The sequence below is a fragment of the Saccostrea cucullata genome, unplaced genomic scaffold (assembly GCF_032062105.1).
Source record: "Saccostrea cucullata isolate Sc308-1 unplaced genomic scaffold, CSIRO_AGI_Scuc_v1 ctg1895, whole genome shotgun sequence".
Classification (NCBI taxonomy): Eukaryota; Metazoa; Mollusca; class Bivalvia; order Ostreida; family Ostreidae; genus Saccostrea; species Saccostrea cuccullata.
In genome coordinates this window covers 1-16196 of record NW_026937729.1, presented here as the reverse complement: position 1 = coordinate 16196, position 16196 = coordinate 1, and the positions used below count along the sequence as shown (strand labels likewise).

General features: G+C 34.9%; 2 protein-coding genes across 2 annotated transcripts; both read right to left on the bottom strand.

Annotated features, from left to right (window-relative positions):
- Positions 1 to 834: 834 nt before the first annotated feature.
- Positions 835 to 2188, bottom strand: LOC134248735 (craniofacial development protein 2-like). Its single transcript, XM_062731130.1, has 2 exons — positions 2037 to 2188; positions 835 to 1840 (listed from the first exon to the last, which is right to left on the bottom strand). Exons 1-2 carry the CDS (start codon positions 2186 to 2188, stop codon positions 835 to 837), a joined length of 1158 nt encoding a protein of 385 aa, XP_062587114.1.
- A 5599-nt stretch (positions 2189 to 7787) lies between these two features.
- On the bottom strand, positions 7788 to 15289 carry LOC134248737 (trichohyalin-like; the record flags this gene model as incomplete). Its single annotated transcript, XM_062731132.1, is given in 11 exon segments — positions 7788 to 8568; positions 9065 to 9122; positions 9526 to 10462; positions 10464 to 10828; positions 11029 to 11229; positions 11352 to 11484; positions 11790 to 12015; positions 13004 to 13182; positions 14124 to 14331; positions 14795 to 14915; positions 15170 to 15289. Coding segments are annotated over 11 exon segments (2790 nt in total), but the record flags the coding sequence as incomplete, so codon positions are not given.
- Between the last annotated feature and the right edge of the window lie 907 nt (positions 15290 to 16196).

Genomic DNA, 16196 nt, shown 5'->3' with positions numbered 1-16196 from the left:
GCATAACAACTTACATATCTTGCATGTTGACATTCTTAACTTGCACGTTGACATAAATAAGTAGTATGTCAACATAATTATCTTGTTGAATCTTGCACCTAAAATGTCAGATACAGGCGTAAGTAAGTAAATTTGCCCATATTCAATTTATATTTTCTTATAAGATTGGTAACTTGCAAGTCAACATAGTTAACTTGCATGTTAATTGACATAAATATGTTGCATGTCTACATAATTATGTTGCAAGCTAACATATTTTATCTTGCATGTAGGGGGCATAAATATGCCACCATATTTTGTAGACATGCAAGATATTTATGTTCATATGTAAGATATTATGTTGATATCCTACTTATATATGTCAACATGCAAGATAACATAATTATCTTGCATGTTGACATAAATAAGGCGCATGTTGACATAATTATCATGCATGTTGGCATAAATAAGTCGCATGTTGACATAATTATCTTGCATGTTAACATAAATAAGTTGCATGTTGACATAATTATCATGGCTGTGGACATAAATAAGTCGCATGTATACATAATTATGTTGCATCTTCTAAAATGTCAGATACAGGCGTTAGTTGGTACATTTACTCATATGTACATTACATTTTTATTCCCCCCGCTTGAAAAGTGGGAGGGTATACTGTAATCGCTATGTCCGTCCGTCCGTGTAGCTGTACGCCCGTCTGTCCGTCCGTCCGTCTGTCTGTTACGCTTTGGGTACCCATCTCTTATCCGCAATTCCTCTTATACCACTGAGTGAAATTTAATGAAACGTTTACAGAATCTTTATTACATATTGCCATTGTGCACCACCTATATTTTACTTAAGGACCTCTTCAAAATGCTCTTTCCATCTCTCCAATATTTTTTTTCCATCCTCAATGATAAGTTCACCATTTTTTAACCTAATGCCACTTGTCCTGTTTCTTTTTCTCCCACAAAGCTGCTTGGTCAGTTGGTAAACCTCACTCAGACCATTTGTGTTTGCTGCATTCTCTGCTTGATTAACTACATCTTCCAGATTTTTCCTTTTATCAGCTCTTGCTCTTCTTTTCACTTCTTTGTCTTTGGTCTTATATTCTTCTCTCTTAATTTCCTTTATACTCTCCGAATTTGATCTTCCTATTTCTTCCTTTAGTTTTCTCCTTTCATGTATGGCTCTGTAAGTTTCTGCAGTTGGTAAGGATTTGTGCTTCCTTTTCTTCTGGCCCAGGATCTTTTCTGCTGTTTCATTGTATGCTTCTTTTACAAGAATCAATTTTTCATTGGTAATTGTGCTTTCGTCATCGAACAGTTGTTGAAACCTTTTCCTTAGTTCAAGTTGGAATCCTTTGCTTACTTTTGGATCTTTCAGCTTGTTGACATCATACATCTTCCTGTTGCTTTCCTTCGGCTTTAAGTTTCTGCAGAGCTTCATCTTTACTTTAGCCAATACTAGATGGTGACCTGAATTGGCATCTGCACCACGCATAACTCTTACATCACATACAGACTTCTTGTATCTGCCGTTCACCATTACATGGTCAATCTGGTTCCTATCTCTTCCATTCGGTGACTCCCATGAAAGCTTGTGTATATCGAGGTGCTTAAAGAGGGTTCCACCGATGATTAAGTTGTTAAGAGCGCACATTTCTGCTAACCTCATGCCATTTTCATTCACAATCCCAATGCCCTCTTGTCCCATGGCTCTTTCCCATCCTTCGTTTGACTTTTCCACTTTTGCATTTGCATCACCCATTACCATCAGTATTGGCACTTTTGCAGTCTCTCTTTGAAGCTGTTCGTAGAAGGTGCCTTTATCCGCTTCGTCTGCTTCGTTTGTTGGGCTGTATAATTGTATTATTGTTAGCTTAGCAAAGTGGGAGAAAAAGTGTACGCTGATGATTCTGTCATTACATCTAACAGGATTCCATTCAATCAAGCTCAGTCGGCTTTTCCTGCTAAGTATAATTCCTACTCCTCTATGATGCTCTTCAGCTCCGGAGTACAAGATGGTCTCTCCAGAGGTTGTCTTAAGTTCACCAAAGCCACCTCACTTCGAGCAGTCCCATTATGTCCAACTTATATCTGTTAAACTCTCTTACGATGTTCGCTGTTTTTCCAATCTGGAACATTCTTCTTACGTTCCAACATCCGATCTTAGTGATGTTTATAGGTGTTGTTATGGATGGCATCTGCGTTCCTTTCAGGCCGTTAGGGTCCTCTCGGCTTTTCCTAATCAATTGTTTTTTTATGGAACGAGGTGATTAGCGTCAAGTCTAACCCCCAATTTTATGTCTGAGGGTCAACATAGTACATGTAGTTGCTAACGGTCTTCTAATAAATCCGGATTGTAATCAGATGAGTTGCCGACCTAGGCTTTCGAGCCCCATCTTCCCGTGCGCCCTTGCGAAGTTAGCCTGGGGCCGAAAGATGCCCAGTATCCGTCTGCTTCCACGTGGAGGCATCGCATAGGACTTGTTGTGGAGAGGCTATGTACATACAAATTGCTTCCCTTTTCGCATTGCTGCTAGCCAGCGGTGAGGTCTGAAAGCGAGAAGTGACAAGCACACAGACACCAACACCAACACACTAGACGCATCACACAACATTTAGCAGACGAGGTGCACAATGGCAATATGTAATAAAAATTCTGTGAAAGGTTCATTAAACACTCCGTGGTATAAGAGGATACATGATGGACATTGCCATTATATTCTTACCTATGACGTGAGATATGGCGGCTTCTGAATAACATTGGATACCACGAGTTATTCCTCTTTACACGTTACAGTAAAACGTATAGCAAAACATGGACATTTTGTGAGGCTGGGGTATCATTTAGTGAGCTCATTGCTCACACAGGCACCTGAAGTGTGGATAATACCCCCCCCCCCACCTATTTTTAATGAAAAAAAATGTAAGAGTGTCCAATATCTCAAAATATAAAAAAAAGTCCCGTCAAACACATCTATATGTCGTTATATGCAAGCAGATTGTACTTTTTCTCACGTTTAAAGAATGGCCCTATTCGGTATAATAAAAATACACAAAGTAAGAAACAAAAGTTGTAAACAAACGGGGGTTTCCCCGCTTCGAGACGGATTTCCAAGGTAATAACAGTGTTACCTATCATACTTTTGCAAGGCAATGATAGCAAAATGGTCCCTGTTTCTCTCAGGGAGATGTTTTTCTACAAAACTATTTAACCTAAACCCCGCCATTGATGTTTAATATGCCGTAATCAGACGATTTATTAACCGGATACATATATTTTCTCCATTGGCAGCTTTGGAGAAGGTTTTGGAGTACCTTTTCTGTTATGCCTTATCTGATTGGTTATAGATATTTAAACTGTATTACAATTAACCAATCAGATAAGGCGAAACAGAAGTGCGAGCCCATAACCTCCTCCAAAGAAAGCTGTCAATGGAGAAACTTTATGTATCCGATTAATAAATCGTCCGATGACGGCATATATATATATATCAAACGCTAATAGCGGGGTTAAGGTTTAAGAGACTAGTAAAAGAACACCAGACAGAGTGCTGGCAAAAATGATGAAATATTTTTTAAAAATTCAAATTAACTAAAGAGATGAATTTTCAAGTTTGACAAAATCACAAGAGTGTTCTTTAGTTTTTATAGCAGTTCTTCAGAGCTTATCTTGCATCAGACAATGTGATAAGCGTTGGTATATGAACGATATAATTATACCCCCCCCCCCCCCGCTTGAAAAGCGAAAGGGTATTATAATATAGTAATCGGTATACATGTCCGTCTGTCTGTCTGTTACGCTTTGGGTACCCATCTCTTATCCGCAACTCCTCTCATACCACTGAATGAAATTTGATGAAACTTTCACAGAAACTTTATTACATATTGACATTGTGCACCTCTTTTTTTACTTTTTGATCCGACACATATTTGGGGTTTCCCACGGCAAAACATGGACACTGTCATTATATTCATGTGGGAGGTGGGGGTGTATCATTTTTGCTCACAGTGCCTCTAGTTTAAACACTTTTAAAAAAAATAGCTTTGTCATTTTGAAATTTTTCACTGACTTGATCTTTTTTGCATAGTATTTAAAGGGATGTTTTGACCTATGTGCTTAATATATGTCAAAAATATGCGTCATCCCTAATTGTAGGTCGTATATTACATGTAATTCTCTAACCGAAGGTGACTGAATTTCTATTGCACTTTTGTGATGCGCTCTTGTTAGTTTGTTACCCAGCCGACAACTTTCAAGAATAGTTGGTAACTAGGGGAGAGGATGGATCTTTTTTTATTCCAGTTGTTACAAAAAATGATACAATAAATTATTTTATACTAAAAGTTATTTTTAAACAAGAGGTACTGTGAGCATTGAGCTCACTAAATGATAACCCCGCCTCCTTTCTGAATACAATGGCAGTGTCCATATTTTGCTACGGGAAACCCAAAATATGTGTAGCATCAAAAAGTAAAATAGGAGGTGCACAATGGCATTATGTAATAAAGATTCTCTGAAAGTCTCATCAATTTTCATTCAGTGCTTTGTATGGCACGCCAAATTCACAAAAATGAGCTAAACCTAGTTTCACAATTGATAAACTAGGTTATCGACTGTAAACTATAGGCTATAAACCGTGAACTATAGTTTACAATTCGTTAAGTATAGTTTTCATCTGCAAAACTATATCTAACGGTTGTTAACTATAGTTAACGAATGCTAATCTAAGTTTATCTGTCTGTAATAAAACGTTAACAATAGATTTTGTTGATAAACATAGATTCACGTCTGTAAACTATAATGTACGATCGTTAACTATAGTTGTGAGAGTTGTGTAAACCATAGTTTACAAATTGTGAAAATGTATTCATCAGATAATCTATGTTTTGCTATAGCAAATGTATGGCACGCCAGATTCACAAAAATGAGCTAAACCTAGTTTCACAATTGATAAACTAGGCTGATCGACTGTAAACTATAGTTTACAAATCGTTAACTATAGCTAACGATTCGTTAACTATACTTTTCATCTGTAAAACTATATTTAACGTTGTTAACTATAGTTTACGAATGCTAATCTAAGTTTATCTGTCTGTAATAAAACATTAACAATAGATTTTTTTAATAAACATAGATTCACGTCTGTAAACTATAGTTTACAAATCGTGAAACTGTATTTATTAGATAATCTATGTTTTGCGATCGCAAATGATAGTTTTCGGTGTTAAGTATAGTTTACGGTTGTGAAACATAGATTATCGCGTTAACTATGGTTTACAGATGTAAAATATAGATCAACGTTGTTTACTATAGTTTACAGTCCATAAACTACAACCGATAAACCTGGTTCATCGATTGTGAAACTATGATTAGCTCATTTTTGTGAATTGGGTGTGCCATACAAATGATTGCTTTTGGTGTTAAGTATAGTTTATAGTTTACGGTTGTGAAACATAGAATATCTATGATACGCCAAATTCACAAAAAATGAGCTAATCATAGTTTCATAATTGATAAACTAGGTTTATTTTTTGTAAACTATAGTTAATGGACTGTAAACTATAGTAAACTATAGTTAAATCATTAATTTATATTTTACGTCTGTAAACCATAGTTAACGCAATAATCTATGTTTCAGAACCGTAAACTAAAAATAACACCGAAAACAATCATTTGCGATTGCAATATATAGATTATCTGATAAGTACAGATTCATGATTTGTAAAATATGGTTTACAACTCTTAACTGTAGTTAACTGTTAGCTAATAAATATAGTTTCACGATTGTGAAACTATGATTAACAACTCTAACTATAGTTTACGATTGTAAATAAAAGTTTACAAACGTGAATCAATGTTTATCAACAAAATCTATTGTAAACGCTTTATTACAAACGGATAGACTAAGATTAGCATTCGTAAACTATAGTTAACAACTGTTAAATATAGTTTTACAGATGAAAACTATAGTTAAAGAATTGTTAACTATAGTTTACTGTCGATAAACCTAGTTTATCAACTGTGAAACTATGTTTAGCTCATTTTTTTGAATTTGGCTTGCCACAAATATCGTGTTAACTATAGTTTACAGATGTAAAATATAAATTATTGTTGTTAACTATAGTTTACAGTCCCTAAACTATAGTTTACAACCGAGAAACCTAGTTTATCGACTGTGAAACTATGTTTTGCTCATTTTTGTGATTTTGGCATGCCATATGTATGAGAGGAGTTGCAGATGAGAGATGGGTACCCCAAGTGTAACAGACAGATATCCCGATTACTATATACCCTCCCGCTTTTCAAGCGGGTGTATAATAAATCATCATTACTAGCTATAACGTATATATAGTAATAGTAAATTAGTTATTATAGTGTATGAATTCTGGATATTTCAATAGGATCCATTCCATTGTAGTCAGTTCTGCCCTTTCTCCATAAGCCAACAACACTGGAAAGTTATGGGTCCCAGGCCCAGGGGCTTACCCACTTAGGGATGGGGACCCTGACACTCTACTTAAAATAAAACGTAAATCTTGGTTAGTAAATCGAGTTTGATAAGAGGCTTTTACTATATTATATATTTGCAAGTGTGATGGGCCCTTGTTTTTGCACAATAAGTTGAGACCTCAAAGAATGGCTTCAGAACGAATTCAATCGCAGGGAATTTATTTCATAGAGTTTCAGACAAAAATTTAATACAACCTAGAAAAAAAATCAAGATAGTGGCAATTTGTAAAGAACAAGTGCCTTGATCATCTTTGTACTAAATGTAGCCTCATTGTTAAGGCACAACAGTACAAGTTCTTTTGTGTACTGTAAATCACTAAATTTTCGCGACACCTTATTTTCGCGAGATAGTCATTGGCTCTTGATTAGCGAGACAAAATTTTCGCGAGTTGTGGTTATTGCTTTATATATTCTTATAAAGGAATACTATTATATGCGAGAATTAAATTTTCGCGAGCACACTGTCTCGCGTAATTACGCGAAAATAAAGTTCTCGCGAATAAAAAGTGATTTACAGTATAACTATACACAGACATGGCATTCAGTTTTATAGGTTAGTTTATTACAATAAAACACAACAAATGTAAATATATACATGTAGCAAAGTTCAATAGAAGACCATGCTAATAAAGACAAACACAACTGATTCTACTTTTCTTTATTTCAAGTAAACTGTTTGTAATTTGATAATGAGACAGAGGACTTCTTCATTGATTGTCTTGCTTAGAAAATATCGTGCATTTTCAGACAATGGTTACACAGCATTACATCAGCACTTATTTGCAAATGTATAAGGCATCAGAAAATATACTACCAGTAGTAATTTTTTTTTATGAAGGAGAAGATAAAGACTGAGAATTTTTAAAAACAATCGATTAACACAAAAATACTTCATGGAATGTCTAAAACTTAAAACATTTATACTACACTGGATCTCTCTTATTCTTGAAAATTAATATAAAATATTTAAAAATATACATATATATCTATTATGTACATTAAAAACAATTATAAAAATAAAAGTTTTTAATCTATTTTATATATATCACAGACAACTCATGTAACAGTATTTTGGGCAAGCTTTGTGGTAATACAACTCTTCATTTGATTTTTCTTGATACAAAAAATAACAATACATGTATAAACTAATGATTCAGGGACCCGTTTTTCAATAGAACAAAAAAATATGTTGTTTAGAAGAAGAAATAAGTTATATAATTTTATTTAAGTACAATTTCACAAAATAGGACCCTGAATTCATTCCATATAACTTTACTGAAACATTTGTGTACGCAAAAGAGGCATTACAACAAATTACTAAAAAGTTTTTGTACATACTGGTTGGTTGAAATTAGGCTTTTTGAGAAAAAAACACAGATTTTCGAATATTCATGAACAATCTGCTAGAACTACCAGTACTTTCAATACATTGCATTTCTACTTGAATCCACTTTTGTGTAATTTTCAACACAAATTTTCTACATCTAAATATTAAGTTGTTTATTTCTCAATATATGAAAAGAAAAATAGATATTTCTAATCTTTCAATCTTGACCAACACCTATTCCATAAATCAACTTCTATGTAGGAGCAATTTACAAATAATCAACAGATATTCCATTCCAGTATTCCAAATTCTGCTTCTGTTCAAAATGCAATTGTGTATTAAAAAATAGCACAATTTGAAATGGTCAACAAAAACAATATAGTCTTCATTATTGCTTTAGAAAACCCAAAGGAGGAGCCAGTTAATATCATATTATTTTTCCCTGAACAGAACAAATTATTCACCTTTTTGGCACAATATGTCACGATAACACATAAATCACCACCGAGCATGTCTCTTTTTCTCCTGATACTTTCTCCATGCTGTCTGTATGACTTCCGCAGATTTTCTGACTTGTCTGATTTTGTTTACGCGATCTCGCTGTTCTTGAACTTTTCCCATAAATGAATTTTCTGCCTCGTCATCTGGGACGGCCGTTACGGATTTAAATTTGGACTCCTCTATGACTAGGCTGTTGGTCCTCGAGGGATAATAGTACTCACTTCCATTTACTTCATTATCTATAATTAGGGGTAATATTTTAATCAATTAAATTGAACATAGCATTAATTCAAAATAGAAAGCTTCATAAATCAATATGTGAGACTGTTGAATAATATATTGATGGACTACTTGCAAACTTTTATAGCCTTATAGCCATTTAAACAAATCAAAGTTATCTCTAAAAATCTACATATATATGATATTAGAATTACTCATATGTGCACCAAGTTATAAACAGATGTACATCTACTGTGGAAATTGACAACAGCTTATCTTTTTTAGCTAACTATACATGTACATGCACATGTAGTGCTTTTCAAAAGATTGAGCTAATGTGTTGGTGCCTAAAACAAATTTAAAACCATTTTGCATTACAGTGCATAATTATGTAAAACTAAACAAGTGTATCACCTGATAAAGTGTCTCAAAATACAAATACATGAACTGTTATGCATTTATCAAATTGAACATACAAAACCTTTTGAGAGGAGGTTTGTCCATTATAAGACCTACCTGCCGGAGTTGGAGTCTCTATAGAGAAGTTAGCCAAGCGTCCTGCTATTGAAGCGTGCTGAAAAGTAAGGTGCCAACAAAATAAATGACAGATTCTACATCTACCTGTCTTAAAATCTACAAAAAATCTAGTGTAATCTACCACACAGTATTATCAAAGTTAACAATAAAGAATTCAAACCAAAAAAAAAAATTTTTTTTAAATTGAACAAAGCAGATTTAATTTTTGAAAAGCTCAGATTACAAAACTATATGCTTTACAGAAATGTCCCTATAGGACTAATTAAAGCATTTTCAGACAAAAAATATACACTCTAAAATGAATTCTTGAGAAAATTGAGAATAGTTATGTCAAACTATTTACAAAATGTAGTAAGCCAAAAATTTTGCACTTCTCAATCAAGACTTTGACCATAGTTTGAATGGCAGCTGATTGAAGTATTCATTCACTGCAGACCTACCTTTGTTTGTGGCCCCCAGTTTTTGTAATTGTTCGGCCCTTCTTTCACAGGATCATCATCACTTTCCGTAGAATATCGATTTGACGTAAAATTATTGGATTTACTCTTTTTAAGTGGTGAATTTTTGCGGGCACTCCTGGCAGAATTTTTCTGTAACATTCGCCTTTCCCAGTCCTCTAGAGATTTATCTCGTTTGGCTAGGGCAGGTGAAAAACTTGATCGTGGTTTAATCTCAATATCCTCGTCGTCTGAATGATAAATAGGTTTCTGTCTCGTTTTGGGTCGACTTTGACGCATGCTCTTGCTGCTTTTTAAGGGAGAGCCGTAAATGGCTCGAATGTCACTCTCGCGAGATCTCTGAGATATTGCATACAACTCCCTATCCAGGGAACTGTCTCTGTCAAAAGTGCGGGTTTTGTTTGTACTCGCATACTGGTCATAGTCATCATGGCTGTAATACAGATTGTCATCACCAGCTTTCTCCAGCATGGATGCCAATGCTGCATCGAAAGTTGTGGAAGAAAGACCCATTTTCTTTCCATCAAATCTGTCCTTAGTTCCCATACTATGAACATATTCACTGGGAATTAGTGTTTCATAGTCCTCCAGATCATCCTCGATTCTGTTTGAGGAATGACTTGGTGCTCGAGGAGGCTTTGTCCTCGCAGTAGATTTTCTTGACTCCTCTCTGGCAGACTTTACATCGTCAGTTAATCCGTATTTCATTTCTTCCTCACTATCTTCCAGCTTTTTGGGCTGCATGTAAATTAAGTCAATGTCAGGTTGTTTCTGGCTACAAGCTGTGGAAGGTCTGGAGTAGGACGACTCCCAGCGAGCTGTGGGATCCTTCTCCTGTTTACGTTTAGCGTAAAACTCACTATCGGGAACTAACGACTTTGTCGACCTCACGCTCTGACGAGACACAGGCCGACTCTCAGGGATCCTCTTTCTGAGTTATGGCCCTTGATTCACGGGTTGGAAGCCCTCGTGACTCTAGTCCGTTATTGATGTGAGTCGTAGCAGCAGTGTACACAGTCCTCTCCGGACTTCCCACTCTGCCGTTCATGTCTTCAAGCCCCACTTCTTCTCTAGCTTTTAGTCTTTCAGGGCCCTCCCCATAATCTGGGGCGGTCACTGCCCTGGGGTCATTGTCACGGCCAATGTGACCATCAGGAAAACCAGCAGAGTGGGACATCCGGAGCAGCTCCTTGAAGTCCCGTAGTTTCTGACGAGTTGCAGCTTCTTTCAATTCCAACTGCTGGCTTATCATCACCATCCTCTCTTGCTCCAGTTGATTTTGAATCTAAAGAATTCAAAATTAATAACTGATTTTCCCAACACTGACCAATGAAGATAAATGCCTCATAATTTTAAGTTAAAATACAATTTTTAAATAAAAAGCATGTAGCAGAACAGCAGTTGTCCTTCAAAAACATCTTCCTGACCTATCTTGTATGGTCTTATCTTTGTCAAAAAGAAATCTATCTTAATCTGCCTGCTTACCTTTCCCTGTTTCTTCTCCTCGGATTTCAGCATATCGTACACCTGTCTGGTGTTAAGACTACCGTCCCTCTTGCGGTATTTCCCGTACTGTTCTCTGATGGTGGGTTTTGCCTTGTTCAGTTCATGGTCCACTTCCTCTGAATGCTGGACCAGCTGTTTACGTTTCTCTTCTATCACCTCAATCTTCTTGGTGGCCTTTGCCTAAATAGTGAGCAAAAAATATTCTTCCCTTACATACAGCTATCAATGAAAGCTTCATGTAACTGTAAACTACCTGGTAACATTGAAAATGAAAATGATGGAATTCTTTATGTTTAGCCTACCTCCTTCTTGCGTAACTGTTTCTCGACGATCTTCTCTCTCTCTACAACCTCCTTGTCTGCCTCTATAGACTTCAGCTGCTGGACGTACGCCTTCTGGTCAGCTAGCTGGTCCTTCGTCACATTCAGTTTAGTTCTACAATGCAGATCATTTAAAGTAAACGTACAAAATATCACTCAGACATCAAACTATCTATACACAAAAATACTTCATTTACTAAGACAGGTCTGCGGGACTTCCACTCCTAAACATGGGGAAAATAGGGAAACCAAATCACAAGTTCAAAATCAAAATGTATTTAAAAGTACTTGAAAAAAGAGAATCTCCAACATTATTACAGCCTTACCTTGAAGTCTGACACATACAATGATGAATTCTGCAGATATAAAGGCTATTTAATTTTGGTTTATGACCCCATTAAAACCTGCTATGTTCCCTACCTGACTTGTTCCTCCATCAGATTAAGTTCCTGTTCGGCCATACTGATCTTCATCTTGACTAGTTCCCCCTCCTTACTGATCTGCGTCTGCTGCATGGTCTCTACCTTCTCATTTAACTTCTTGATCTCCTTAATTCTCCGCCTCTCGAACGGGGACTTGTATTTCTTCCGGCTTCTGGTCTGTCTCAGAATTGTGGAGAGATTGTCAGCTGGCTCTTTAGGTGGAGCTGTAGTAAAATAAGGATCCATTTTATATGTATTAAGATTTATTTTTTCATCTATTAAAGTTTATAAGCAGGATTGGTACATATTTGTATACAGATATCTAGATCTTGGATAGTTCCTAAAACTCAAGACAAGTACGGTAGAATATATGTTTAACTAGTAACTACACAAGTCCAAATAAATCAACATCATTTAGATCATTTTTTTTTTAACATAATGGCATAAACAAGTTACTCAATGATTTTAAAAACCAGTACAATAAGATTCTCATTTCAATGATAGATAGAAATGCTCTTCTCTTTGAAAATTTTGCCATTCTTTTACATAAAGGGATGTGTTTATTAAGTAATCAGGTATTTACTGTGCAATTCTACAAGCACTGCTATACAAATAATCATCTATTCAGTTAAATAAAAATTACCCATTCAAAATAAATCTAACAATAACTTCATTTATTACTCAGGTGTTATAGGCTAAATGCAATCCTCAATTTCTTTTAAATTTTATCATCTTCTCTTTACCTCAGTGACCTTAACCTGATGTCTGATACATTACTTCTAAGGTTTAATCATCTTAAATCATGGATAATCATTTAATGTCACAAGATTGTCTTTACTTTGACTCCATGTTCAGTAGTGAGGCAGGAAGGGAGGAAGAAAAGAAATTATATGTGATATTCTAATTAGCAATCATAAGCAGTTCTGAAGAATGTTTCCATTGCTTATTCATTATTGTATTATTCCAAAGAGATGAAATGGGGTGGACAGATATACATCAAATACTTCTACATATAAGTTTGCAGAAGGTATAACAATTTATAACATACAGATTCCATTATACATATTGAGGTGTGATGGGGGTTTATCATTGTGAGTTATATAAAAGCATGCCTTTTCCATGTGAAGTTTCTCTCCTATATTGAAGAAATCTCTTACACTGAAATTACCGGTAACACAGAACACACACACCCTCACATTTGTACACCCCCACCTGGTTCTATGTCACTCTCCCCGGCGGTCCTGAGTCCCTCCTCCTCCATGTCCCTGGGGCCCTGGTGGTACCTCCGCCTCTCCCTGTGATGGGGCCGCCTCATTGATTGTTCTGGCTCTGTGGTATATGTCTCCTCCCCCCAGGCACTCCGCGTTGGGATGGGAATCTGCACCGTTTTCCTGAATTTGTAGATAGTAGTATACTCAGCATGAGAAACTGATATCATATGTCTAAAGAACTCCATATTTGACATCTAAGTTTCTGTCAATGGCACATAAGATGATGGACTATAAATCCAAAGTCACAGAAAACTATCCAAATTATTTGTAAAATTCAGTCTAGACAACTGCTACATTCCTTGTGCACAGTTCATCTATCGTGTTAATGATTACTTAAATCAGTATTAAGCATTTTACTGCACATGCAGTGTATTACAATAAAACGTAATACTTACAATTAAAATCAAAAGCTTAAGAACATTACATTGTGAACAGGGATTACCTGACAAAGTCTTTTTGATTTCAATTTAACCTCAAAATCTGTTTAAATCCAAGGATTAAATTCTACTAAGACATTAAAGAGTGTAATTCCCTTTGTTTTGGCTGCAGGGAATTTATTCAACTTATCTGCTCTCTGACTGCTGTTTTTGTTCGATTTAGGTTTGAAAAACTAAAACTAGGGACTTTTTGACATATTTTTATTTTCTTTTGTAAAGCATCCTTCAATAAACAAATATCTTATAACAATTAATCTTTCAATTTTAATCTCCTCACTTTGATTGAGAAAGTTAACAGGTCAGCAATGAAGTAGATCATTCCACTCCCACATATACTAAAAATTTAAATCCCAATGCAATCAACATGTTCATTTAACCAGAAATTATTTGTTTATTGTCTAGGAAAACAAATAGCTTGGTTTATTATGTCAGATTTACTCATTAGCCGCCCTCCCCCCCAAATGCCTTTGCTAAACAGCAAAATAGTTCCTCAATTCATTTATTTACAAGCATGTTACATCTTCTACTAATTTGAACTCATTATATTCAACCTGAGCACCTGAGCAAAACTTACTCATCATATCTTTGTCTATGGTGCACTCTCAGCACCCAAACAACACTTACTCATCATTTCTTTGTCTATGATGGTGTACTCTGAGCACCTGAGCCTCTTTCTCTGGGGTTGAGCTTGCTCGCAGCTCAGTAGTCACCTCTTCAGAAGTTTCATAGTAGTTTGGCACATCGTCTGGATTAGCACTATTGTAGTAGCCTTCTAATATCATCTTCTTCAGAATCTTCATACACTCTCTAAATTTGTATGGATTTGTTATACCTGTAAAAGAAAACATGAGAAATTTCAGAATACTGAAGTTTTACAAACTGTGTAAGAATATTTTTCTATTTATCCTGAACTAATGTAGAGCTGTGATACCTGCAAATATAAGTTAGTGTTCCATGTACAAAGGACTGAATTCTGTAATGCCACGTTTTTCACTTAAGTGGCTTATTTCGGAACTCAGAATCTCGGATTCTTATTTCTCTAATAAAAATTAGAGTTGGGGTAGCTACTAGTGATTTAAATTTTTCAAATCCTTGCCTGCAAATTTCATGTATAAACGACACAATGTGCAAATGTTCCAATATTTTTGATAATATACCACCTCTACATACATTTGAAATTTTTCACAGTTACATGTATTGTAACAGCACTTGTTCCCATCCTAAAACAATGATTTGATCATGTGGAAGACTTTGTTCCAGGTTCTAATGTAAATTTTGTAACACCAGTTTCCTACCTTCGCTGACTGGATCTGCTACTTTTCCATCTAAGTACGACTTAATAACTTTATTGCACTGAATCTTGTCTTCATCTGTAAGTTTGGCATTCATCATTTCTAAACTAAACTGCACATCTTCCTATAAAATGTAGTAGGAAAAAAAGTGGTATATACATTGAAGCAAATTAAATTAACCTGTACATAGGAAAACTTACCAGCAAAATTTTCACACTTGTTTAACTTTTCTCTATTATTCAACTTCAAAATAGGGTGAATTAAAAGAAAACATTACTCTTTTACATAACTGTGTCTGAGTGAAATTAAAATGAAGTGTATGTTTTGCATGTTTGAAGGGCAAAAATAACCCTGTACACAGTAATCTAGCTAACTTACCTTTGCCATTAACAGACATGACAATTCACTCTCAAGTTCCGCAACTCTTTTCCTAAGTTTTTTAATCAATGCTTTTTCATCAACCTCTTCGTTTCTCCTATAAACAGAAGAAAGTGGATATCAAGTACAATCCTTGAAAAAAAGATTTGAAAAAATCTTTTACCACAGTGTAAGAGAGGTGTTTTGTACAAACTGTCAAAATTTCGCATAAAAGAATCTTTTAATTTCCTAGTTTGTACATTTTGATACATGTACCAGGTAGTAAAAATTTGTTTAGATATATGAATAAATCTGTCGTATTGATTTTTTTCAAACCAAACACATATAAAGCATAAAATTCATTAACTGCAAGCATTATTAATATAAACACTAAAACATGGACTATTTGCTTCAATTTAGATATTGATTAATGAATTACAATTATTAGAAAAAATATGAAATATATATAAAATGCCACTTGTTACATAATATTACACAATAAACACAAAAAAATAAATATATTTTCCAATCAATAAAGTTAAGAAAATAGTTTAAATCTTTTTTATGTATTAAATTCCATACATACGCAAAACAAATTCCTGTAATTAAAACACCAAAAATTTTCTACTCAAACTTTACTCACGTACGTTAATGCTCTTAAAAATCTTAACAAAGAAAATTTCAAACATCAAACATTTATATTTGCCAGCAAAGTTTGATGATCTTGAAAGAGAGGAAAAATCTAAAATACGAGCACAAATGGAGTTTAGCAGAAAACTAGAATCTAATACAGGTATCAGGAACAACAGCTAAAATACTTTTTCCAAGAAGTTGGAATAAAAGGAATAACTGATAGTCAGATTCTTTGAGAGAGAGAGAGAATTTTGTGCAAGTAGCAATTACTGCCTAAACCATAATGAAAGCAAATCTCCATAACCAAATGAATAAAGCTCAAAATAAAAATGCAAAGTCACAGAAAGGATACTGTTACTCTATTGGAAGAAATTCTCAGATTAGATAGGGGAAATTCTTAAAGAAACATTAACCA

Bases quoted from the DNA above. Each gene is read 5' to 3' on its own strand.
- LOC134248735 (XM_062731130.1), bottom strand. From the start codon at position 2,188: ATGCCATCCATAACAACACCTATAAACATCACTAAGATCGGATGTTGG. The intron at 1,841-2,036 runs GTGAACTTAAGA...ACAATTATACAG, and splicing joins CTCGAAGTGAGGTGGCTTTG to CCCAACAAACGAAGCAGACG.